The following is a 15,590-nucleotide window of genomic DNA, read 5'->3' as shown; positions in this document are numbered from 1 at the left end:
CTCTGGAAAGAGAGAACGCTATACACGTATTTTATGAATTATTCGACGAATTTGAAGCACTTTGAGACCTACATTCAACGAGATTGAGTCAAAGTGCAGGGCAATTAGGAAACAGATAGAGGCCATTGTTGAAAGATTTGTCGAAGAGGATGTCACTTCAGTGAGTTTATTGAAACGTGAGGCTAGAAACGTTCTTATCAGTGGTATCAGTCACAACCACAAAATGACAAAGGAGAATCTGTGACTTTGTTGACCTATTATTAGATATTAAGAACTATCTGTGACAGATACTGGATCATGGTATAAATACAGAATGAATCTTTGGTGAATCGAAGTGTAATGCAGCGTTTTTCCACTGCCAAGTATCTGTCTGTATTCTTTTTCTGCTGTTATCGGAGTCCTATAACTGTTCAACGGCTACATGCTGGAGTGTTCTTTGAAGCCTACTTTCGGTTGCTTGAGAAATCGCTTATATTGATAAGGTTTCTGAATTGACCTGAATCAAGAGTTTCGTATATCGTGTTTTGAATGTCACAATTTTTATCGGGCGACAAAAGTAGCTTTAGTTTTAGTTCAAATTTTAGGGGTGAGTAGTCTAAATGTTTCTCTATGTTAGATGTACGCTTTTCAATTTTCGATATCTTTGCAAGCAATAAAAAGACGTGAAAAGCGATCTTTTTTCAATTAAACTCGGAAAAGTGACACGAGACACTAAGCCCAGAGGGCTTTTGTTCGTGTTTTTCGTTTCGGTTAATCACAAGGGGCCCACACAAATGAGCGACTGTTGATGTTTCAAAATTATAAAGGAATGTATGGGAAAGTTAACGTTAAAACGTTCCTATAAGCATGAACTATAGCGAGTAATATTCACATTTACGTTCAAAATAAACGTAAAGTTACCTCAATCATTGTGCCTTGTCGTCCTTGTAGCTTAAACCATTTTAGCGTGAGCCGCCGATAAATATCAAGAAATCCAGCAATCGAAGTTCGCTTCATCCACGGGTGGAGTTTCGTGTGCCGGCCTGTAACAGTCACGCCGTGTCTGATTGGATGGCACCAAACAATACCCTTTTAAGGCATGGTACAAAATTAGTGACCTTCAAAAAACGATTCAGACATCAAAGGTGTTATTTTAGTCTCACTTTACTAAACAGGTTTATTTATAAGCTTACTTCATGAATTTTTTTTACATCAACAACATTTGAGTTGTGTCTTAATAAACCAGAAATACCGAAAGGCATGCACTATACCTATTTACATCAAATAAAGCTAAAACGACATCTGTTACAAAGACAAGTTAAACCACTGACGGCATGCCCTTCAAACGGACACAAAAAAATACTAGTAACTAAATATAAAGCACTAGTACAATAGCAATATTCTGTACAGTCTTTATAAACAGAAAGTTAGAACAAAGTTCTGTTGTTATTTTGCTGTTGATTTGTTCTTTCTCTTTCCGTTTATTCAGGTTCAGGCGGCTTTTTCTCCTCTTCGTCTCCTTCTTCCACGGGATGTTTCTTCCAGAAGTCTTCAACTTTCAAGAAAATATCAACAGCTTCCTACAAAGAAGAATCGTGAAAGAAAAAACAAGGTGAAGCAAATGTAAAAGGAGGCCTCTTTCCGTGAGCTAATTCTTTACAGTCAGTACAGTCAGTCAGTCAAAAAGCCAGTCAGCCAGTCAGTCATTCAGTTAGGGTGTTCCAGACTCTCTGTAGTTGGGGGAGAGCGAAAAATGCGAGCGAGGAAAAATTGAGGGGGACGAAGGCAAGCGTCAGTCAGTCAGTCAGCCAGCCAGCCAACCAGTCGGTCGGTCAGTCAGTCAGTCAGTCAGTCAGTCAGTCAGTCAGTCAGTCAGTCAGTCAGTCAGTCAGTCAGCCAGCCAGCCAGTCCGTCGGTCGGCCAGCCAGCCAGCCAGTCAGTCAGTCAGTCAGTCAGTCAGTAAGAAAGCCAGTCAGTCAGTCAGTCATTCAGTAAGAAAGCCAGTCAGTCAGTCAGTCGGTCAGACAGTCAGTGAGTCAGTCAGTCACTCCTTTTGGTGCCCTGTGGAACATAACGCCTTCACAAGAAATCGCCACTGACTGGCTTCGGTCCTGATCTCTCTTCCGGTTAAATGTTATCCCAAAGGTGGCCATTTTAAGAGAGGCCAAAGTTATTAATTTCTGAAACCGTTGTACTGCTTAAACAGTCAAGTGAAACACCTAGTTGATTATCAACTGAAAGTTGATAAAGGTAAATAAACCACCATGGTGAATTTTGAAAAGCTGACGTTTCGAGCGTTAGCCCATCGTCATAGCAATGTTGAGGATTGTGGGTTGTGTGTGGATAATTGAGCTATAGGTTCAACTGTGCTCTAAAGTTATTTGGAGCCCAGTCTCTTACATTTCTCATGTCTCTCTGATATTCTCTCAACTCTTGGACATCAGGCCGTTTTCGCACCTGTTGAAAACATAAAAAACTTGATCAAACAAAAAATCCGTTGTGTGTGTGATAGTTAGCAAATAAAGAAGTCAATTCATCTATTATAGTGTCAGATCTTATGATCGCTATAAACTTCGCATTCTAATTTTAATTTTCTTCAGACACATATACTTTTCTGCTGATCTAGCTAGACAGATATCTTATAACCACTGAAGACATTTTACCTTTTAAGCTAACAAATAACCAGTGAGAGAATTATTAATTAACTGTACAATAAATGCCTGCAATCTCTGACGATAATGTATGTTAACGAGTTCCTTATCCTCTTAGTAAATTCCAATAATTAAAGTTATAAACAGTTTTTCTTTTACCTTAAGGTTACTATTGTTAGCGGCTACTAATTAGCCGAACTCCCTAAAATCGCTAAATTTAGTGCTCGCTAAAATTTGTCTCGGTCAAATTTAATACTTGTTAAATTTAAATACCTCCCCTCCCACCCCAAAGGGAAACAAAAATAAGCATTGTCAACTTGAAAAATTCTTTTAAAAATAGATGTTGGTAACTTTGTTCTTTCGGCAATGCAAATGTTCATTAAATTTCAAGTAAGTTTGTTCTTTTACTGAACATTTATTTCCATCTTAGCTATATGTTTATTAAAAACTGGTTTACACAATATCACTAACTTTTTAAATTTTTGGAAAATCGCTAAATCTTGGTCTGAAAAAATCGTTAAAATTGGTAGCCGCTAAAAATAGTAACCTTAAGGTAGTTTAAAACACAACATTTTCCCAACAAGTTTAGGGGGAAGGGGCATGATCGTGACTCGATATCAAGTATTCTAGCCACTTTTGTCTAAAATTGAAGGTTATTTTTTTGTATAACACCTTAAATCATGAAAATTGTTTCTCAAAAAGTAAAGGGGGAAATACATATCCTGTTTAATAGCAAAAACAAGTGCTGCATAAAAAGGAGAAATAAATCTTTACAGTGAAAAGTGTGAAACATACCACATATCCTCTAAAGAACGACTGAATGATGACAGCAGCTTCTTCGTCACTGAGTAGCAATGATAGTGGTAATGGAGGGCGAGGACTAAAAAGAAGGCAACATCATAATTTATGAAAGAATGAAGTTTTGTGGTTTTCGAAATAGTTCCGGTAAGAGCGATTTTTGAATGAGTGTCGTGAAACCAAAAGCAAAGTAATCAACTCAGCCAATCACAAAGGATACAGACAATCCAGGGAACCAATCAAAACTAGATGAAAAAACAAGTAGCCTGCACAAAGCGCAGGAAAACGCGTGCGCTTGAGTTTGGATCGCTTTTGGTTTTACTCCTGATTGGTCAAGAAAGTGGTACAAGTTTTTCCAACTAAACAAATCGCTCTGATGAATACAATGTGCATGTAATCAACCCTTTTTTGTATATTAATTTTAAATGAAATCTAAGAAATCTAATCATTCCCCAGACATATTTTTTTAATGTTTTAGCTCCATTACAAACGCAGACGTTTTATTAGTATTTTAAGTTATCATAACTTACTTTTCTGCCAGTATTGTTTGTACAAATGGAATGTCCTCCAGTATTACATTGGACCTATCCTTGTATTTAGGGTTGTTTCTACGAAAATAAAAAGTACATTCGTGTGAATTCAAAAACTAGTATCTTAGTTACTTCTAAATGGATTACCAATAGTCTGGACAATTCATAATTTTCAAACAAATACATATAATTAAATGATGTTTCTTCTTGTCTCTGGAGTAGAGTGTTGTATTGCAATTTGAACCACTGGAAGTTTATTCAATCAGGAATCCAGCAAACTAACTTTGACCAATGCGCCTCCCAAGAACACTTAAATGAGTTCTGTACACGGCATCGCTGAAAAGCAGCTTAGTGTGTAATTAGATGTAATTCTTTAATTATTAGTTAGATTAATTAGGTAGATAGATCTTCATTTTGTATATTTTTATACTGTATGCTGAAGGATTTTTAACCATGTTTAAATAAAGTTATTTTATCTTACAGCATAGTTCATACTTTTTGTTACTCTTGGAAGCATCTTCATGCTTCAGGTCGGGCTGGCTCCAAGTCAAAGTATCCATCACCCAGGGTGGGGGGGGAGGGGGGGGCTTCTATATAAAAGGGACAGGGATGCTCTTTTTTTGAAGAAAAGTGTGAATCTAAACTGGAATTTCCAGAAAAAAAGGGGTGGAGTTTTATTTCAAAACAACCCTCCACAAGAAGGGTATGGTTATTTTTTTGTGGAACAACAACAACAAAAAAAAAAACAAGCTGCCAACCTGAATAAGTATTCTGTCAGGAAATCACAGGCATTGAATTTTGTTCTTCTTCTCTGTGTGACAAAAATCGAATTACAAGTCAGACAGCATCTCACAAATTTGTTGAACTTCTTTCTTCCTTTTTGTGTGCTTTCTATGGTGAGAAAATGCTGCAAGAAGACTCTCTAAGAGACAAACCTCAAATACTTTGTTTTCTTTAGCAGCTATCAGCATTTGTTCAATTGCTGGTAAAAGAACTGGAAACACATAAGCTTCAAGGTATTCTCTTGGGCTACCTGTAAATTTACACAATCAGAACATGTACATGTAAGATTTAATCCATGGCATGGGTTTGTGGGGAATGGGTAGGTTGTGGGGAGGTGTGCAGGTGGATGACCTGAAACCCTGGTTTTCACTAGCAACAGCGTCAGAGTCAGAGTTATTATCAAAAGTGCAGAGTTACAATCTATTGAAAATTAAACAAACGGAGTCATAAGCCGAGGGTTCCATTCTGCTCATGACTCCGTCACTTTAGATGATCTACCGGTAGTGAAAACTAGATTGTTGCAAGCAGAAAGGAAGCACTCAGGGTGCATTAGAACAAGTTTTTGTTTGACTAGTGACAGAGTCATAAGCGGAATCGGAAGAAAATGGAATCATTCTGATTCTTCTGAGCCTGATGCCATCAAGCTTATGACTTTGCTTACAACTCTGATATTTTATTTTCACTAGGTCGTAAGTGCTCTTACGACTCTGCTTACAACTCCGACTACAACTCGGTTGCTAGTGAAAACCAGCCTTAAGAAACCACACCCTTACCTTTTCACCTGACTTCCTGCCTATGATAACCTTTAAATTGCGATTTTATGACACCTCCCATATATAGACACTTCTCACCCTCCCAGGAGGCCCTGCCAGGGGGGTTCCCGTGTCGCTTGTCTAAATTTAAATATCTGCCATGTCGCTGTTTTATTACTCTTTATGTCGCTGTTGGTAATTAAATTGAAGGAAAATTGCTTGTCCTTGTCGGAATTTAAGTTTTTTCCATAAGGGTTGTCGTTTGTCGCAATTTTATTAGTATGCTGTCGCTACTTTTTGGGCCATGCCACTTGTCGGAATTTACCCTGGCAGGGCCTCTCCCAGTGGCCACTGTGTCAGGGCCCGACCCCACACAAAAAAGACAATTTTTATCTTGCATGTAAGCAGATATTTGTTCTGGTCCCAAGGGTGCCTGCTTACGGGACGTTCCATTGATTTTTATTTGTTAATACTTGATTAAGAAATATGATTGTTTTTTGTTGCTATTGTTGTACCAGACCCCACAAAATGCCAAGTTGAGAACCCTATTACAATCTAAAAGAAATACATGTACATGCACTTTTCCAGACTATGTCATGACAAGCAGTTTTGTTGGCTATTCTACAGTTTAACCAACAACATTATTTATTGAGGTTAACCTTAAGCCAGTTAAAATCCTAAAAACATCAGTGCTGCTGCTATTGGGCACGGTGGGGGATCATTGAGAGAGACAAAAAGTTTTTACTGTAAGTACCAAAAAAAAATCAATCTAGGCCGGCCACCTTTTAAATGTGAGCCCTGACTTTAAACATAAGCCTGGAACAACAACCCATTTCTGTTGCGCACAGTGACTATGAGTTTACTGACTGGAAGGGGAGGGGGTGGAGGACAGACAGCAAAGCTCGAGATCACAGCATAGCCCGGCGTATCCAATCGAACACCAATCGTTCAATTGCAGGGCTGTGCTCTAAGGGTGCGCGGGTGCCTCAGGCGACTAACTTTTGCCTTTGGGCGACCAGATAATCTTATTTCTTTCATTTTTATAAGCTTTATGCTGGGCACCCTGGATCTCATAGTTTGGAACCTTTGGGCTCCTTGTATTTTTCTTAGAGCACAGCCTTGAATTGGGTTCAGTAATCGAACATCAATAATTATTTTGCTGTGAGTTCAATTTTCAAACCAATCGAATGCAATCGAACTCAGTCTGTTCGGAATCTGTCTCTTTATAGGTAAATCACGCAGGACTAATTAGGGAGACTGTGCACTGTACAAAATGTCCGCAATATAAAGAAACAGGAGTTCGGTAATCAAACGTTCGACTGAGTACGATTGTTGACTGTTCGATAATCGAACGTTCAATTTGTTCGATTGTGGACTGTTCGGTAATCAATCGTTCAATTTTGTTCGATTGACCAAATTTTATTGTGAGTTCGATTATGTTGATTACCGAACCCAATCAAACCATTGGTGTTCCATTGGGTTCGATTACTGCACGTTCGATTGGATACACCAGGATAAAGACCAAGTGCAGCAAGCACCATCCAAACATGATTGATGATGAACAGCAACCATGAATAAAACGAGATTTACATGTACCAAAACGTATGCATATTAAATATGATGTTAAACAGAAATCTTGCTATTATTGTCAGCATCCAGTCTCACTAGATGGAAATTATGTCACTCTTGTTGGTAAGTCCACCGCAGGTTACTCCGCAGCAGTTAATAGTGGAAGGAAAAATAAATAGCAGGCCAGGATAATACCCGATTACTGTAGATGCTCTTTATATATAATATTTAGTAAAGGATTTATTGTCTTTACTACTCACACTCTTTCGGATCGGGTAAAGGCGGAGATTCTCGTTTAGGAGGTGCAGGTTTTCTGTCCAACAAAACGTAACCAAACGTCGCTGGATGATTGATGGCAGGATCAAAATCAGGAAACAGCGAAGATCTAGTTGACATACCATCTTCTCCTTCGCGAATCTCGGCAACAGAATCAGAAAGTTTATGTCCATAACGACCAAAAAACACTGGTGAACTTTTCGCAGCATCATAACTGCTTCCCACAGATAATTGTTCCTCTTCAGAATAGTCCCGCTTGCTGCTATTTCGCGCCGCATTCAGTTCAAGCATCTCACTGAATATGGAGGAAGACGGACTACAAGGTGCAGCGTACATTTTGACGAAGGATATTCGACGATTTTCGACACAAATTTTAGTTTATCTTTCGTCCGCCATTTTTTCTCGAGGTTGTCAATGGTAACTGCCGCTGGCCAAAGCTGAGAGCATTTTTGTAGGCACGCAATGAGTAAAAACTATAAATACCGGTAGAATTCGTCTGATACATGATACAAACAAATTCATCGTCATCTCATTTCGGGATATTTAGACTAAATAGATAATTTTAATATGCTGGAAAATTTAACATATAAATTAGCAAGAAGCTATCTTCACAGATCTGTCGCTTGCCCGCTTTTTAGCTAAAAAAACTCAACTCGCTTACGGACGTCCGTCAAATGCTCCATTGCAGGCTAGGCTCAAATAAATAAATAATAATAATAATAATAATAATAATAATAATAATAATAATAATAATAATAATAATAATAATAATAATAATAATAAAACACATTTGCTAAATGAAGAGATGGAAAAAGGAAGTTGTCACCCATGTTGCATTTTTAAAATAAATACATTTTTATATTGTGTGAATCGTCCCATATTTGCCCGTCTTACTCTTTTTTTTCTTTCTTTCTTTTTTTTTTTTTTTTTTTGATCGGCAGAAGATAATGGTTGTTCAAGAGAGCATCTCCACCACAAACACAAAGCACTCGAAGAAATTTTTGTTTATTTAAAATTTCCTTTTGTAATGTCTTCCAGAGATTCGGCCATCTTCGCAGCTCATTCCGAGGGGATTTTGGAAAATAAGGACTCCTGATCTTCTCAGTGTGAAATACCTTCCATTTCATCAGATATCTGCAGGATATTAATTTACCACGACTGATGCTGTTAGATAAACAAATTATATTGTACTAATTTTGTGATGAAAAACTTTATAAATTAGGCTGAGGGAGCTACAAGTCAGCCAAGTTCAAAAACTTCCTCAAAGGTGGGGAGTTGTAATAACCTCAATCCTTCCCACGTAAAGGTTTTTGATAAATTCACGCACGCGCGCATGAATTTTGATATTTTTAAATCGTTTTACAGTAATCAACGTTGAACATTTGTACTGGGATATTTGGCATATAATGGATTTTATTGCTCTCCTAGCTTGCCAGCTCTTTTCTTTCACAAACTAAGCAATTATAGAAGCAAAAGACAATGTCTAAAAACACCTGGATGTTTTGCATATAAATTAAAATTTCTGCCTTTCAAAAACCCACAATAGTGAAGCTTGTTTCACAGAAACCCTGGTTCTTCGCGAGTAGCAGCTTTACATTTCCACTGCCCATTACCCAGCTTAGTTGTGGTTGGATTTTAACTGACTCACTACAAGAACAGCGTTGCTGGCCAACGGGAAAGGTAAATTACACTTGTAACTGATAAGATCTAACTGTACCGCACTACCTGCTGCAGCAGAAAAAAAAGCCTTTTCTATTCAAAACATCTTTAAGATAAAGCGAAAGAAGGTAGTTTTTCAAAATGAAGACGAATTGTAACAAGCTGCTATCTCATTATTTTTAGGCTTTCATTCTTTCTCCCTAGAGTGCTGGCAACATCAGTTTCAACGGTTGAAAAACAAAGTCCTCCTTCGCTATAAGCCTAAAGCTCGATAACTTGTAAGGCCAAGACAAGTGGCAAGGTGTTGAAGATGAGTCCCACCAAGAATCCATCTCGCCACCTCATTTTTTTCCTGTGGTTAATTGCTGTTGTACAAGCTCCGAACAAGGAAGGTGATTTCATAGTAGGAGGACTTTTTCCTGTTAATTTCTTAGCAACGTCAGGAGCTCTAGGCCCATGCGGTGAGCTCAACACAAAGGGTCTGGGTCGCGCGCTGTCCATGATTTACGCGATTGAAAAGCTAAACAACAATTCAAACATACTACCAAACATAACTCTTGGTTACGATATAAGGGCTTACTGCGAAAATGCTACAGAAGCGACACGACTGACTTACGACCTGGTAAAGGAAAGGTGCTGTAGAAACTCAGCGAAAAGGAAAATGGGAAATACATCGATTGTTGCGTTAATTGGTCCAGAGGAATCTTCCACAGCACTGGCCATCGGTGGATTTCTTCAAATTTTCAACGTTTCGGGAATCAGCGGAACAACAACCAGTCCCGAGTTAAGTGCAAATCTTAACAACTTCTATCGAACAGTACCCTCAGATAACTTTCGAGTGAAAGCTATGGCCGACATCATAGAGCACTTCAACTGGAGCTATGTGGCTGCTGTGGGAATCTATGATTCGTATGGGCGAAGTGGGGTGTGGGGACTAGTCGAAGAAGCTGGAAGACGAAATAACCCCTTCTGTATTGCTATGACAGAACTCATAACACAAGAATCTCCACGCATTATTGATGTTGTTACAAAGCTAAGATGGCGAGAAAACATTAAGGTCATCGTGTTATGGACTTACGGAAACGTTCAAAGAATGTTTTTTAGGGAAGTTAACAGACAAAACCTCTCAGGACGAGTCTGGATTCTGAGCGAGGTAACCTTCTCTTCAAATGAAAATTATTTCCCTCATTCGGGTCTGTCCCCTCTTCATGGATCGATAGCGTTTCAGCCTCACAATTTCGATGACGGAGGATTTATTCAACATCTGACAACGTTACTTGCTAGTGAGGCAAATGAGCCCAACTATCCAGAATTGTGGAGCGAGATAAAGGCGTTGAAACAGAGCTGCTCACTTCGTAAGGAAAAGGACCTTCATTATGACAACGACCAGAACAAATCATGCCTTCAGGAAGTTGTTGAGGACATGTACAGTTCCTATATTCCATACATCATTGACGCTGTACATTCCGTGGCACACGCTCTCAACATGTTAACACAGAATACAAAAAGCAAGCCAAACCCTGCCGATGTTAATCTCGACAAAATGAAAAGGTTTCTTTCCAGAGTTAATTTTACTGGACTTACTGGAAAAATCTTCTTTGATGAGTTTGGCGATAGGCAAACTGCGGTCTACGATATAGTCAATTTCCACCAATTGCAAGAGGGCAATGTAAAGCGGTTAGATACAGTGATAGTGGGAAAATGGGATGCCACTGAGGGGTTACACTTGCACGAAAACATTGTCTGGAACAATCAACGTCCTCCGAAATCGGAATGCTCTGAACAGTGCTCGGCGGGAGAAAGAAAATCTACAACTTCGCCATGTTGTTGGAAGTGCTTCCCGTGTCCACGTGGCACGATCAACACGATCCCCGGTGCTGAGAGCTGCGTTGAATGTCCCATAGGAAAACGTTCCAATAAGGCAAGGACAGCATGTGAGGATTTACCTTTGGCCAATCTGAGTTATTCCAGTGCAGGAGGAATTACAATTATTGCATTTGGTGCTGGGGGGATCATCGCAGCTCTTTTCTCATTCGCTGTCTTCTGCAGATTTTGGAGGACACCCATTGTCATGGCATGCAACAGAAAACTGAGCCTTGCTCTCCTTCTCGTTATTGTTTTGCTGTTATCTCTGGCGTTTATTAATCTCTTTAAACCTACAGCTACGTTTTGCAAGATTATTTATCCATGGCGCTTCCTAACTTACAACTTGTGTCTTTCCATTGTGCTGGTAAAAGTCTTGGGCATTTCTATCGCTTTCAAAGTTCCCATAGTGCCTGGCTTTACGATCGGTTCTCTTACTAACAGAATGCAAGCAGCGATTGTAATAACTCTACACGTTTTGCTGCTATTTCCATTACTTCTTTGGTTGCTTATGGATCCACCCGACATTGTGCAACACATCTACCCCGAACAATACATTTTTATTGAGTGCAAGGCGTATAACACGTTATCTGGAAAAAGCCTGTTTATGCTGACAAGTAGCCACATTTTCCTTCAAATGCTACTTTCTGCTTTTTGTTCCTTCAAAGTTAGAAACATTCCAGAAAACTTTAGCGAGGCCAAGCGAATAGCATTTTCGTTGTACATATTGTTATTTTCAGTTTTAGCTTATTATCCGATTGAGTTTTCAATGCACGGATGGTATGTATCTGTAGTGAACTGTGTTACGTCACTGTTGAGTGCTTACGGTTTTCTCTGTTGTATATTCTTGCCAAAAATATATATCATTCTCTTTAAGCCAGAGCTGAACACTTTCGCTAGCGTGGGTCAGGAGGTTACACAATACTCCTTTAGATCAAATATTATTCATGTGAATCCTGCATTTGATAGCTCCACCCACGGCCCAGCAAGGCCAAAGATAACCAATTGATCTAAGGTGGAGAAACGCCTGGTTTAAATTATTGTTTTCTGAAAATTGTATGCTGTGTATATAAGTATATAACATGAAGAAGTACTTTTCTTGTTTGGTTTCCTTTATTCATTTTGCATTTTTGTCGACGCATGGACACTTAAAAGATCTTTAAAGGGCGGGAAAAGATTTGTAGGAATTTCAGCCTCTTAAATTTTTCCCCTGGTGAATTAGACATGTCACTTTATAAAAAACGAAGATATATTAAACTGCCTTATATAAACAATACTCCTGTCAGATAAAGGGCTTATTTCATCCAACAATTAATTCCCTCAAATAAAAAAAACCCGCTTTATTCATCATGATGCATCATCCAATTTTGTAGAAACACAACTGAAACTGTTCAACCTGCTTTAATTAAACAGCTGGATGATTTACATGCATGTGTAATTTTGTGTGGAGAAAACAAATTAAAGAGGCTTTCTAACATTCAAAAACCCAAAACCAGTACTATTCCTTTTTCAAAGAAATCGACTTATCAAGCAAGTAGTGTAATCCGCTAAAGGATTATCACCCCATCTTGAGGAATAGCACCTCGTACTGAGTGCCCAGGGGAATCGATTATCACTCCCTAGAGAGGAAGACCTACTCAGGGACTGGCTTTTGAGGTCGAATCAGCTACTGGCGCTGGACAAAAGAGTTCAACGCTCGGCTAACATCAAATGCTAAACAGATACATATTTTTGTTATATGGAACAGTTGTGATTGTGGATTAAATGCAGAAAGTAATAATCCGGAATTGGTTTTGCTTCACTACGCTCTGTGGTTGGTTGAAAAACCTCCTGCCTCATACTCTACCAATCAGCTGGGTAATCAGAAGTAAAACCAAAACCAATTGTGACTCGCTCATACACGTTTTCCGGCGCTACGCGACGGGTTACATGTATTCGCTTTGTGTTTTGATTGGTTCACCTGATTGCCAGAGTGATAACTTTGGTTTTGGTTTTACGATACTCAATCGAAAATCGCTCTAAAGAGTGATTATAAATATGTTAGAGGGCTACGCTACGATATTTCAAGTTTTTTTTTTTAGATGTACTTAATTGCCATTTCAAATTGAAGAAAATCTCAAATAAAAATTAATAGCTTTGTAAGGAAAAAAACAAAGAAGTAATAATAAACCAAGAAGGTAATAATAAACTGAAGAATAGCCTGCATAGCTGGCGGTATTGTTGGGTTTAAGTCTATTATATAATTAAAGCGCGCACAAGCAAGCGGGTCAAGCGGCGAAGCCGACCGCCAGCTACGCAGGCTAATTGAAGAATACCTGAAGACGGGTTACGAACAAGAAATTAAACTTGAAAAAAAATGGTCCATTTTCTCACGCAGCGCCATGAAAAAAACATCGCGGACTAGCTTGCACTAGCATCCCATTCTTCCTGGATGGAATGCTAGCTAGTCCATCGCAGGGTTACCAGGAGTTACCACAGCATGAATCCGCCTGTACCCATTAAAGAGACACTGTCACTCGTTTCACTTCAAAAACTCAGGGGCGTAAAGACATATGGAAACTACTAATAGTGGCCCAGTTTTGTTTAAAATCACCATGCAAGTGTACTGAAGCGATAAACAAGTGATATTATTGTGATGCTATCAGGACTTTAATTAGATCTAAATTTGAAAAAGTGAGGCTGATTTTATTCACGTTCTGTCCTTGTAGACTGGAACAACACCTAAAGATTATTATGGCTTCCTTCTCCCTTAATTCAACAACAATTTACTATATATCTCCATCTTGATGTACTAGGTGCATTTCATGTACGAGAAGACCTATTCGCTAATTTTTACCGAAAGCATTAAAATCCTCGTGACAGTGTCCCGTTGTGTTTGAGCATGAATATGAGGCATCTGTCACATGAGCAAATTACTTTTAACCCACTGGATTTCATGACGAGATAGTTTAGCTTGCCCATGGATAGACTACGAACAGTCTCTCTTTTGCTCTTAAGTCCGAGGGGACGAACACGAAAGCGATCTAGGCTACTTTTTATTTTTTTTAAATATATATTTCACTTGTTTCTCGAAGAAACTAAGCTTGTCTTAGCTATATTAAATTCGAGGATAAATAAAGTTTTATGTTTTATGTTTATGATCGAGCCTAGCCTGATGTACGAGCTCGTGGTTTTGCCGCTTGTATATTTCGCTCGCTTGCTTTTCGCGTTTGTTCCCACTGACTTTAAAGCCGGAGAGAGACATTTCCCAGTCTAGCTCAAGAACACAACACAATGGTACTGACAGGCCCGTAGCACTGAACGGCGCTAGTGACTGCCGGAAGGGGCTAAGGGAGTGGCCCACTTCTTAAGGCACCACCACTATTTCGAAGCTGTCGCTTGTTTATAGTAGGGAAAAATACTTTGCAACCGTAACTTCCGTTCAGTGTTGTCCGTTTTTAGTACCTATTCTTACTTATAGACTCTTGGTTTTAGGCCATCGTAACTTGATTAAAAATATAACACAAACAGCGGTGATAAACATTATGAAAAATTGCATTTTTATAAACTTGACGTTTCGTATGCTAAGCTACATACATTTTCAAAAGTATGACCGTTAAATAAATAGTTGCCAAAATTTTAACGGTCATACTTTTGAAAATGTATGTAGCTTAGCATACGAAACGTCAAGTTTATAAAAATGCGATTTTTCATAATGTTTATCACCGCTGTTTGTCTATTCTTACTTATTTTCGCGAGTACTAATTTTCGCGATTTCAAAATAATCGCGAAATTTATAAGGCACGAAAAAAATCAAAGATCTCTTCGAGATATCGACTTTTTTTGCATGAAGTTAGTATGAGTAGAAGGTTTATCCTGGGCATTGTTGTTCGAACATATCATGGAAGAATTCAAACGTTTTTCAGTTCAAGCATTTTTTTTATTTTCGCGGAGTAAATGCTGTATTTGTCAGTCGCGACGGCTGGGTACTTTGCGACTCATATACTTTGGCTTGGTTAAAAAAGGTAAACTTTGACGTTTGCCTTTAACATGTTTAATCGAAATAGTTGTTTCCTTTCGAGTTAGAAAGATTTCTACTCGGCTTAATGCAGAAAAATAACGCCTGATCGCAGGTTAGGTTACGCACGACAGAGTTACCTCGTCACGCAATCTTAACCCCACATTGAGAAGTAAATTTTCGTTTGGATATTACCAAAAGCCGCTTCTCCTCGCGTTATTCTTTACCTTACGGCTACACATGCCATTTCTAACGACTACATTTCCAGCAAAACAGTTGCTGTTTATTTCTTTAATGGCGATGCATTTACTTCTGAACAAAAGAAACGTTTAACGTTTACTGTTTCCACCGGAAGTAATTTCACAACAGGCTACAAAAACACTTATAAATATCACTTAACACATTTAATGATGTTGCAATTAGCGAAGCGCACTAATGACGTCACAGAATGCGACCCTCGGTGTGAGTCAGATAAAATTCGGACAAACAAACCGCTCTCTGTAAGTCCTGTAAGAGCAATGTATGGTTGGCGGGCACTTTGGAGGCATATGAGCGATTGTTTCACAAAACCATGGCCAGATTGGCTCGGAATTCGGAAAGCCTTACCTGTGCAACGTAGAAAGCTCAAACCGTGGTTTGAAACAAAAGGTTTGTCAAACAAAGCGATTATTCAATAAATGTGTAAAATGTTTTACTCTCAGTTATTGAATGGATTATAAAGGCCCGATTTGCT

The 15,590-nt window shown here is 38.7% G+C and overlaps 2 protein-coding genes across 2 annotated transcripts; one reads left to right on the top strand and one right to left on the bottom strand.

The window, feature by feature from the left end:
* Nucleotides 1-1,142: 1,142 nt before the first annotated feature.
* On the bottom strand, nt 1,143-7,745 carry LOC144633694 (IQ domain-containing protein K-like). Its single transcript, XM_078492555.1, has 7 exons — nt 7,323-7,745; nt 4,894-4,991; nt 4,717-4,769; nt 3,959-4,036; nt 3,426-3,510; nt 2,380-2,436; nt 1,143-1,559 (listed from the first exon to the last, which is right to left on the bottom strand). Exons 1-7 carry the CDS (start codon nt 7,672-7,674, stop codon nt 1,461-1,463), a joined length of 822 nt encoding a protein of 273 aa, XP_078348681.1. The 5' UTR covers nt 7,675-7,745; the 3' UTR covers nt 1,143-1,460.
* A 1,562-nt stretch (nt 7,746-9,307) lies between these two features.
* On the top strand, nt 9,308-12,088 carry LOC144633481 (extracellular calcium-sensing receptor-like). Its single transcript, XM_078492338.1, has one exon. It carries the CDS (start codon nt 9,308-9,310, stop codon nt 11,867-11,869), a length of 2,562 nt encoding a protein of 853 aa, XP_078348464.1. The 3' UTR covers nt 11,870-12,088.
* The last annotated feature ends 3,502 nt before the right edge of the window (nt 12,089-15,590 follow it).

This window comes from Oculina patagonica, chromosome 12 (genome assembly GCF_052425735.1).
Source record: "Oculina patagonica isolate OP01 chromosome 12, crgOcupat, whole genome shotgun sequence".
Classification (NCBI taxonomy): Eukaryota; Metazoa; Cnidaria; class Anthozoa; order Scleractinia; family Oculinidae; genus Oculina; species Oculina patagonica.
The sequence above is the reverse complement of the archived record's forward strand: the minus strand, read 5'-3'. Positions and strand labels throughout refer to the sequence as shown.

Bases quoted from the DNA above. Each gene is read 5' to 3' on its own strand.
- LOC144633694 (XM_078492555.1), bottom strand. From the start codon at position 7,674: ATGTACGCTGCACCTTGTAGTCCGTCTTCCTCCATATTCAGTGAGATG. The intron at 4,037-4,716 runs GTTGGCAGCTTG...TTATTTTCGTAG, and splicing joins CTGACAGAATACTTATTCAG to AAACAACCCTAAATACAAGG. The intron at 1,560-2,379 runs GTAAGAGACTGG...TCTTCTTTGTAG, and splicing joins ATCAGAGAGACATGAGAAAT to GAAGCTGTTGATATTTTCTT.
- LOC144633481 (XM_078492338.1), top strand. From the start codon at position 9,308: ATGAGTCCCACCAAGAATCCATCTCGCCACCTCATTTTTTTCCTGTGG.